At 43.2% G+C, this 9,630-nt stretch overlaps 1 protein-coding gene across 3 annotated transcripts; it reads right to left on the bottom strand.

The window, feature by feature from the left end:
- Positions 1–3,482: 3,482 nt before the first annotated feature.
- Dnajc28 (DnaJ heat shock protein family (Hsp40) member C28) lies at positions 3,483–7,168 on the bottom strand. 3 transcript variants are annotated; one of them, XM_010608662.2, is made up of 3 exons: positions 7,056–7,168; positions 6,486–6,649; positions 3,483–5,744 (listed from the first exon to the last, which is right to left on the bottom strand). In XM_010608662.2, exon 3 carries the CDS (start codon positions 5,717–5,719, stop codon positions 4,574–4,576), a length of 1,146 nt encoding a protein of 381 aa, XP_010606964.1. In that variant the 5' UTR covers positions 5,720–5,744; positions 6,486–6,649; positions 7,056–7,168; the 3' UTR covers positions 3,483–4,573. The 3 variants fall into 3 exon arrangements, with proteins under 3 accessions (XP_010606964.1, XP_010606965.1, XP_010606966.1); XM_010608663.2 differs by lacking the exon at positions 7,056–7,168 and adding an exon at positions 6,852–7,049; XM_010608664.2 differs by lacking the exons at positions 6,486–6,649; positions 7,056–7,168 and adding an exon at positions 6,852–7,049.
- Between the last annotated feature and the right edge of the window lie 2,462 nt (positions 7,169–9,630).

Below are 9,630 nucleotides of genomic sequence, written 5' to 3'. Positions count from 1 at the left end.
CAAATGTGCCCTCCAAATCTCATGTGCTGGAATTCTGGTGCCCAGGTTGACCTGACTGGGAGGTAGGGCCCTTTAAGAGGCAGAGCCTCGTGGGAGATCCTGAGTTCACTGGGGCTCTTCTGGGAAGGAAATGCACCGACTTTCACCAGAGGGCTGTTGGGACAGCAGAGCCCTGCTCCACCCCATCTTTGTGGCTTCCTGTTGGTAGATACAATTGCTCCCTCACTCCTGGGTTTCCTCTGTGATGTGACATAACCAAGAAGGCCCTGATGCCAGAGCTGGGTTGGTGCCACTGCCAAGCCTCTGAACCCCCAAAACTGTAAGTTAAATAAATCTCTTTTATTTACAGTTAGCCTTCCTTGGGTAATCGTTATTAATACCAAAGGGATTAATACAGCACGGCTAAATGGAATAGCTGAGAGGACAAGGCCACAGAACTAGGCTTGTCCACAGGCAACAGAGGGACCAGTCATCAGTGCCAGAGAAGTCGCCACCTGACCAAACACTCCTTGCTGCATGGTCTTTGAGGACACAAATGTCCGCCTTGCCGTTCTGCACCAGGTAGGTCCCCTCCCCACGGCAGTGGGCATGTCTTGCTGTGATCGTCATGCTTCCTGGGGGTGTGTTTGGGTGTAGTCCTGCCAAGGCCTTCAGGTAGGGTCTGTGTCTTCGCTGCAGGTTTGCAGGCGGGTGGTATACGTGTCAATCATCTGGAAAAGATCTGTGTTCTCCCACAGGAATCCAGATCTTTCAAGATGGTCTTGGCAGGAGAGAAAATCCCTACTTTCTGGGATCTGGATATGGGGGAGTGAAGGTATGAGCAGGAGATTTGGAGGTGGGAGGAGAGGGGACTCTGCCACCCGACAGCAGGCTGGGAAGTGGGCTCAGTGGCAAACTGGAAAGGGCCTCAGGGAAGGTTGTCCCATCCCAGGGACTGTTTTCCCTCCCTGTCCCTTGAGGAAAGTGGTGAGTGGAGGAGCCAGGCAGGGGGTATTATGTCATCTCTGGGGCTACCCTTGGGCCACAGGTATAAAGGGCTCGCCAGGGTGGTGGTGGCAGTGGTAAAGTCAGTATCTGATGGCTACATATGAGGCTCAGGTGTTCACCTGTCCCCTCAATTATAGGTGTTTGAGAATTCAGTGGAATGATGGATTCTCCTTCAGGACCTCATTAAATGTGTGTTGGACGAACCACACGTTATCAAAGGGAAAGGTAATACTCCTAGGGATGGGTAAATCAGCCTGAGTCAGCAAGGGTCAGGCAGCACCGACATATTCCAGAAGGTGTCTGAGGCTCCATGAGGGCACTTGGTACCAGGGTCAGTAAGTAAAGTGCCCAAACACAGAGGCAGGATTAGGGGGACATAGCTACCCCTAAGACTTGGGGGCACAATGACAATGAAAAGGAAGCGTGATGCAACTGCTCTCTCAAGGGATTTTGATTTTAGTTCTGCAGTAACAGCAAAACAGGCCAAGATGGCAGGGAACAGAACAAGGGCAAAAGCTAATCCACACTGCTGGGAAACAGAAGTCATGGTGATTTGAGACACTACCCTCAGCTTGTTGATCCAGAGTCCTTGTCTTGAGTTTGAAGAATGCAGTGTAGATATTGGAGTCATGAAAAGACTGAAACCATTCAGAGTTTGATGTGTCTATTAGTGCTTTTTTAAATCTCAATAAAGTTGGGCCAGGGATATAGCTCAGTGGTGCCGTGCCTGCCTGGCAAGTGCAAAGTCCTGAGTTCAATCCCCAGTCCTAGGGGGAGAAAAAAAATAAAGCCAGGCAAGGTGGCACAGGCCTGTAATATCCACACTGGAGAAAGCTGAAGCAGAAAGATTGCAAGTTCCATTCCCCTTTGGGCAACTAGCAGGATACCATGTCAAAATAAAACATTAAAAAAGCTGAGGATGTAGCTCAGTGGTAGAGTGCCCCAGGTTGGATCCCCAGTACTGCCAAAAAACGAAATCACTAAAAAATAAATTATCAAGCCAGGCATGGTGCTCACACCTTTAATCCCAGCACTCGGGAGGTTGAGGCAGGAGGATAGCTGTGAGTTGGAGATCAGCATGGGCTACATAGTGAGTTCCAGGTCAGTCTCAACTACATAGTGAGACCCTGTCTCAAAAAACAACAACAACAACAACAACAAAATAAATTATCACTTAATTGAAAAGATGACAGTGAAAACTAACAATGGTCAATGCCAAGGTAAGTGCTCGATTCCAATTCAAAAAACTCTGATAAACTGGCTCAAGTACTTTCTCTGGCCTAAAATTTGGGTAAATGAATCTGTTTTTACATAAATGAATTTTCCCTTTCAACATGAAGACTGTCACAGTCAAATTTGATATCATTAATCAAAAATATTTTTAAAAGCCATTTATTTAGCCAGGCATGATGGCGCATGCCTGTAATCCCAACACTCAGGAGGCTGAGGCAGGAGGATAGCTGAGAGTTCGAGACCAGCCTGGGCTACATAGTGAGTTCCAGGTCAGTCTCAACTGCATAGTGAGACCCTGTCTCAAAAAACCAAAAAAAAAAAATCCATTTATTTAGGTGGTCAGCCAAAAATGATTATTATGTTAATACAAAAATGGAGCATTGGCTAGGGATTTAGCCCAGTGGTCTTGCCGCCTGCCTCGCAAACACAAGGACCTGAGTTCGATCCCTGGAACCAAAAAAAAAAAGAGCATTGAATAACCGTTAAAGTAACTTTATTAATATAGACATTTACAAACATTAAGTGCATTGTGCTGAAATTAAGTGTTCTGGTAACCTTATCTTCCCATTGTCCAATACTGGAAATAGTTTCATTTTTGCTGCAATACAATTAAGACTTTTATATCAAACCCCAATTTTTTAACAAAATTCACAGACTATAGTCTGTTAAAATGTTTTGGAACAATGGCTATTATAAAGCTGTATTACTGAGCTGGGCATGGTGGCACATGCCCATAATCCCAGCACTCAGGAGGCTGAGGCAGAAGGATCACTGCAGAATCAAGGCCAACATGGGGTACATAGTGAGTTCAAGACTAGCCTGAACTGCACAGGCTAGTGACAAAAATAATAAAGCTATATTTCATGCTGTTCAGTTTTATTTACATAAGTATTATTGAAGCAAAGTAACTGATTGAATTAAAAAATTATGTGAACTAATGTCCCATTATCTATGCAAAAAGACTTGAAATTTCCTTTTGACAATGTAGGTTTATTTGTTGATTTAACTATCACACACTTTACAAAATAACTTGTTCTTTTAAAATCAGAGTACTGAGTGCCATGCTTCTGAATTACATCTATGCCAAAGCATTCTAGAAACAGACCAGTTACTCTTCATCAATTTCTACTTCCTCCTAAGGTGACCAATTGGGTGGCAAAGCAATTATCCAAGTCTTTAAAAGCTAGCTTTTTCCCTTTCTTTGTTTCTTCCTTCTGAGACAGGGTCTCACTATGTAGTTCAGACTGGCTTTGAACTCACTATGTAGCCCAGGCTTGTCTCAAACTCATGCCTTGACCTAAATACTTGGATTACAGATGTGCACTACCAAGCCTGGCTAAACATTAGATTTTCTGGAAGTGGACAGGACATAATAATATCCTAAATTTCAATCTCTTGTCATTAGCCAAAGATACAAATGCATAAAATTCAGATACTGTATCTTGTCTTTATTTATTAAAGGGTCCCCTAAGGCAGGTTAGGATCACTCAAAAGCCTCTAAGGAGTCTGATTTAACTGGAGAGACTTAAGGAATTTCTAAATCAACTAACTTGCTGGATCATTCTACAGCCGATGCATAATGAAACTAGGCAAGAAAAAGTACAACCCAGATGTTTGGTTTTTTCTTTTTCATTCAGTACCCAGAGAGAAGACCTTATAATAAAAAGAATGCAGCAATCAAACTAATTTCCTGATCTTAATCTTCTCACCTATAAGGATGTTCTCTAAAAGTCTTAAAACAGTTTTGGGTTTTAATAAGCTTAGGAATACAACTGCAGTACACTCATATAAAAGGAAGGTCATGTAGATGTTTAGTTGGTTACATTTCACCATACTTCTTCAGTTTTGTGTCTTGATAATATTCAGGATTTTTTGTCGTTGAAGTACCTGTGTTTGACAATGGCAAACCATAACTGCTTCTCAGTTATGAGAGCCTAAAACTACACTGACTTTTAGAATTTTGTATGACTCCCAAGACTGATCTCAGTTCTAGCTCTTTCACCTGACTACTGATACCTTAACTCTGAAATGGATTGTTTCCTTTAGAAGTGAGATTTTTTTTTTTTTTTTTGCTATATCCTTTTGAGCAGAGCTGATCAAAAATTTCTCTGACTCAGGGCTGGGATTTAGCTCAGTGGTGCCATCGTTTGCCTCGGAAGTGCAAGGTCCTGAGTTCACACTTGATACCAAAAAAAAAAAAAAAAATCTCTCAGTTTCTTAGCTTTCTCACACACAACTGGGAGTGTGAGTAGTTTGGTGACAAACACAAAGGCACATGAGTAACCCAGCCTTTATGTTTGATGTCAGTTGAAAATGAACTGGAGCTGTAGTGTGATAGCAAATATTCTAGTGGTCATATTTTAATAAGTTTCCACAGATTTATCCAGTTTAAAAAACCTGTCTTGACCCCAGGGGTTTTCTCTTCTCCCTGATTGTCGTTTGAGTTTTTATCTTCAATTTCTTTTGTTTTGATAAGAGTCTCATATATTTTCTGGGCTCTGCTAATTTCTTTCTGTGCATCAAAATGAACTTTTTGCCTGGTCAGGATGGGAACAATTAAATTAAAATCATTAATTCGCTTGTTTAGTTTTCTAATGTTTTCTTCAAACTGTTCACAAACTTGGTTCCACTGCTTCTGTTCAGTTGGTGTCATTGGATTCCCAAGTTTTTTCCTAGACTCTAAAACTGTGTCTCGGAGTTGCTCAATAGTATCGTTTATTTCCTTTTGCATTAGGATCCATTCTGGTTGGTATCCATTATCTATTAATATTCTGTTCAGGTTGTGGGTCATGGGATCAATATATGAACAGCCAGAAAACTTTTGCAGAGGTTTTCCCTTCCCACTGAGATTGTCAAAGTCCCCTTTTGCCATTGATTCCTGAATGAGGTCCTCCACTAAACGCTCTATTGCTTGAGTTATCTTTTGTTCTCTGCTCTGTCTTACATCTTTAACAGTTACGCTGTTAGCAAATTGCTGCCTCTGCAGTTTCTGCTTTTGATATTCCATCACCTGCTCTGTTGCACGGTCTGCCCTGAATTGCCTATACTGCTTCTCTCGCTGACTCGGAGTCCCAAAACCAACACCTTCAAAACTTAAATAATGCCGGTGTTGGGGTGTGTTATATTTGAATTTTTCTTCTTCTTCTGTTTCTTCCACTATATTGTGTCTGGCATTTGTTTGCTCCATCACATGGGAAAGCACATTCCTATAGGCTTCTTCAATCCGTATAAATGTTGCAGAGTCTGCGGCACTAGAACTGCTGTCTGGATGGTATTGTTTTGCAAGCTTACGAAAAGATTCCCGGACATCTTCTACAGAGCATCCTTCTTCTAGATTCAGCACCCTGTAATAGTCGCTGATCTTCTTTTTAGACTTATGGGTTGATATCATTCTATTTCTAATGGCACCAAAGCAGGAAGGCATTTTCACTCGATCCAGAATCAGTGAAGAATTTATCAGATGAGTTAAGATCTGAGCCATCGCACACATTGTGTTCATTATTGTACCCAGTGTTTTTAATGATCTGTAAAACAACACAGGTTGAACAAAGTTGTATTATCAATTAATTTCTTACTTTCAGTAATAGGATGTGAAGTTTCAAGTACAGTTTTTTCCAATGCTGCTGCCAAAATGCTTATAACTGTATTTTACTAATTAGAGAAACAAAGGTTGATGATGTTAAGCATTAACATATTGTGAGATAATCTGGATTCTACTCTTCGTTAACCACAGAATTTTAGAACTGGAAAATTCTTAGACATCACCCAACTCAATCTTCTCATTTTATGAGAATAAATGTTAAGAATAAAGGTCCAGGGCTGGGGATTTAGCTCAGTGGTTCCACTGCCTGCCTCACAAGTGCAAAGACCCGAGTTCAATCCCTGGTACCAAAAAAATAAATAAATAAAAAATTAAGGTCCAGAATGTTAAGTAACCTAACCAAGTCACATTACAGAGGCATCAGCAAAATAATTAAGGTCAAGACACAATGCAGATGTTTGCTTAATTGCCACCTTCAACGGATTATAAACTTCATTAGCACCATTTCTTTGGTGACTTTATCACGGTCTTTATCCTTTCAAGTAGTTTTCTCATAAGACTTAACGCACATGAACAGACCACTGGAAAGTATATACCTAGTCAGATTCTAGGTTGAACAGAATTGAGTCCAAAAAACTTTAAGCTTCACAGCTCATTAGAAAGAGCTATTTCCTAGGTAACAGGAAAATCAGAATGAAAGGTAAGCGCCTCCCGAAATACTCACTGCTGTGTAGTAAAATGATTCTAGCCAGATGTGGGGGCGCACGTCTTAATCCCAATAGTACTCCAGAGGCTGGGGCAGGAAGATCGCAGCAAGTCCAGAGCCAGCCGTGGGCTCCGTAGGGAGAGCTTGTCTCAAAACACCAAAACAAAATAAAATGCATGGTCCTACAGAGATGAAAGACATCTAATGGCAACGACATACTGAGATGGCCTAACTCATACGTAAACGTTAAAACACCCCCTCCACGAATAGTTGGGATCCATGGATTGTAGAGTTCGCTGGGATGGATTCGGTTAAATCTGTGGCAGCGGTTACAGGTGAGAGTCAGCGGAGGAGGGAAACGTTACCCTCCAGTCCTCTACTCACCTTCACAGACCCAGGAAAGGGGCTCGGCGGCGTCCGCCACCATACTTCGCTCTGCGCATGCGTGCGCGGCTCGCCTGACCCTTGGCGGGTGAATCCGCGTAATCCCGCAGCTGGGTCTCTGCTGGGCTAGACTACCTGGAGCTCTACACGGGGTGACCTTCGGGGTGCAGAGATCTTACCAGGGTTACTGGTAATCTCACTTACTGCGGACTTTCCCCATGAGGACACAGAAAGGACGCGTGGGGAGGCTCCGTCCCACGCCGAGCGAAGAGCTCCATCTTCGCCTCCTCCCCTAGCCCAGGTGGCTAGGGCGGGCGGGGCTGGGCATTGTGGGAATTGTAGTTCGCCTTCAGGTGCCGTGCGGCGCAGCGCCTCACCGGAAGGACCTGGACTCGTCGTAGGTGGTACAGAGGTCGCGGCCGTGGGGGTCACTCCTGTTGTCCCAGCTCCCTGGAGGCTGCGCGAGGAGGCCAGCCTGAACTATGTAGGGGACCGTGTCTCAAAAATATAAATAAGCCGGGATTTAGCTCAGTGATGCCGCGCGTGCCTCGCAAGCACAAGGTCCTGAGTTCGTTCCCCTGTACAAAACAAAACAAAAAAAATACATTTTAAAAATTGATTCAGAGGCGGGAGGGCATGCTCGGGTAGATTTAGTACCTTCGAAGTTTGCAATGTGCAGGACAGGGGATTTTGGTAACTTGTTTTGAGAGGAAGATTAGGACATTTGCTACCGGAGGACCTGGGTAGCCCCTTCTAGTTTGTAGAAGAGGACACCTGCGCACATTCATCAGTGATCTTGCCCGAGATCTCGAAGCTACTTGGTACCTACCGCACTCAGCTGTTTTATTTTGGGTTTTGTTGTTTGTTTTGTTTTGACTTTTGGAGACAGTCTCACCTTGTAGTGAAGGCTGGCCTTGAGCCTATTAGTAGCCCAGCCTGGCCTCGAACTCAGGCAGCGATCCTCCTGTCTCAAGGGCTGCTGAGTGCTGGGATTACAAGCATGCATCATGCCTGGCTCATTCAGGCCAGCCTTGAACTCAATGAAGCCTAGGCTGGGCTAAAAAATCGAGGTGATCCTCCTGCCTCAGCCTCCCCAGCACTGGGATTACAGGCACACACTGCCTGTAATTTGTGAAAAACTTCACAGATCTTTAATTTTGAGGTACTGGGGGTGAAACATAGGTCTATGTGCTTGCTAGGCAAGCACTGTACCACTAAATATCTCATCTCTTAATTTAGTACATACTTATTGAGTAGGTTGCACAGCCAGGCATTGGTAGGAGTTTAAGGACAGGCTAGAGAAGAAAAAAAAAAAAAAAAGAAGAAGAAGAAGAAGAAAAAGAAGAGTCTACTTCAGTGTAACCACTGTCAGGATTAAACATCGCTCTCTCCCACGCTGTACATGGAGCAACTTTTTGTTTGTGTTTAACGAAAAAGGGACTTGGGGATTTTTAGACCTGGTTTGAAATCCTTTTCCTTCCATTTTCCATGTACCTTAAGCAAGATATTTAGTTGCCTATCTGTAAAATGAGGGCACTAATAAATAGTAAATTGGGTATTTAATATTTACCATTTGCCAGACCCAGTGCTAAGTGCTTTATATATGTTCTTGTAATCTTTACAACAGCAAATATATTATTTCCTCACATATGTATGATGAAATCACTGCCTTGAGCTCACTGCTTTTTGCCTTGGTGAGAAGTACACAATGTAAATCAATTGGTGCATGAAGCTGCACAATCCTATTCTTTCTGTGAAAGGGGCACCTTCAGCTGCAAAGTGGAAACCAGCTAACCCTGGCTTGGGTGATTTTTCTCCTGTGATGATGGGGACACATCCCAAGAAATACAGTGATTTCCTCCTTGCACACATCCCCCTTTTTTTTGAGAGAGAGAGGGTCTTGCTGTGTGTCTCAGGCTGGCCTCAAATTCCTGGCAATCTTCCCGCTCAGCCTGGAGAATACTGGGACTACTGGCATGAACCACCATGCCTGCTACAAACTTAAATGATAAACAGGTCAGTCACCTGTCGATGCCTCTCCACCCCAGCACAAGACACGGTAAACACAGTGGATGTGGCTGCTGCCAGTGCAGTGTGGCATTCGGGTTTTCATTTAAACTTTTTGTTTTGTTTTTGGTACCAGGGATCAAACTCAGGACCTTGTGCTGGTGAGACAGGCGATGGAACCTGAGCTAAATCTCTGGGCCTCGAATGTAAACTTTGAAAAAAAAATTTTGTAGTAAGTAAATGGATTATCCTGTAGAGTCATGGTAACAAGGCTAGCATAGTAAATACACCTTAATAGGATTTCTTTCTTTTTTTTTTTTTTCTGGTACCTGGAATCAAACTCAGGACCTTTCTCTTGCAAGGCAGGCGGTGGCACCACTGAGCTAAAAGCCCCAGCCCTAGGTGAGAGGGGTCTTCAGCCGTTACAGTGTCATGTGGTCCACTGGTGCACATTTCTGTACGAGAAGTGTGCAGATAGGTGCCACTAGTCTTGGCTCAACTGCTGAGAGTTGACACATTTGCCTTACCATTGTTGTGTGTGTTTTCTTACTGAGTAATTTAAAAGTTAATTGCATACATCATGTCCCTTTACCCCACTCCTCCAAAAACATTTATCTTGAAAATGAGGACATACTCTTTTTCAACACGGATGCAGTATTATCCGATCTACAATCTAGTATTGTGATTTCACGAATTGTCCTAATGATACCCCTGAGAGCAACATATGGACTCTTCCATCAGCAGGTCAAATGAATGATAAAGCTTTTTTTTT

This window comes from Fukomys damarensis, unplaced genomic scaffold, assembly GCF_012274545.1.
Source record: "Fukomys damarensis isolate Sample0158 unplaced genomic scaffold, DMR_v1.0_HiC HiC_scaffold_24, whole genome shotgun sequence".
Taxonomy (NCBI): Eukaryota; Metazoa; Chordata; class Mammalia; order Rodentia; family Bathyergidae; genus Fukomys; species Fukomys damarensis.
Note: the sequence above shows the minus strand (reverse complement) of the source record. Positions and strands in the feature narration are given on the sequence as shown.

Coding starts and splice junctions, on each gene's coding strand:
- Dnajc28 (XM_010608662.2), bottom strand. CDS start 5,719: ATGAACACAATGTGTGCGATGGCTCAGATCTTAACTCATCTGATAAAT.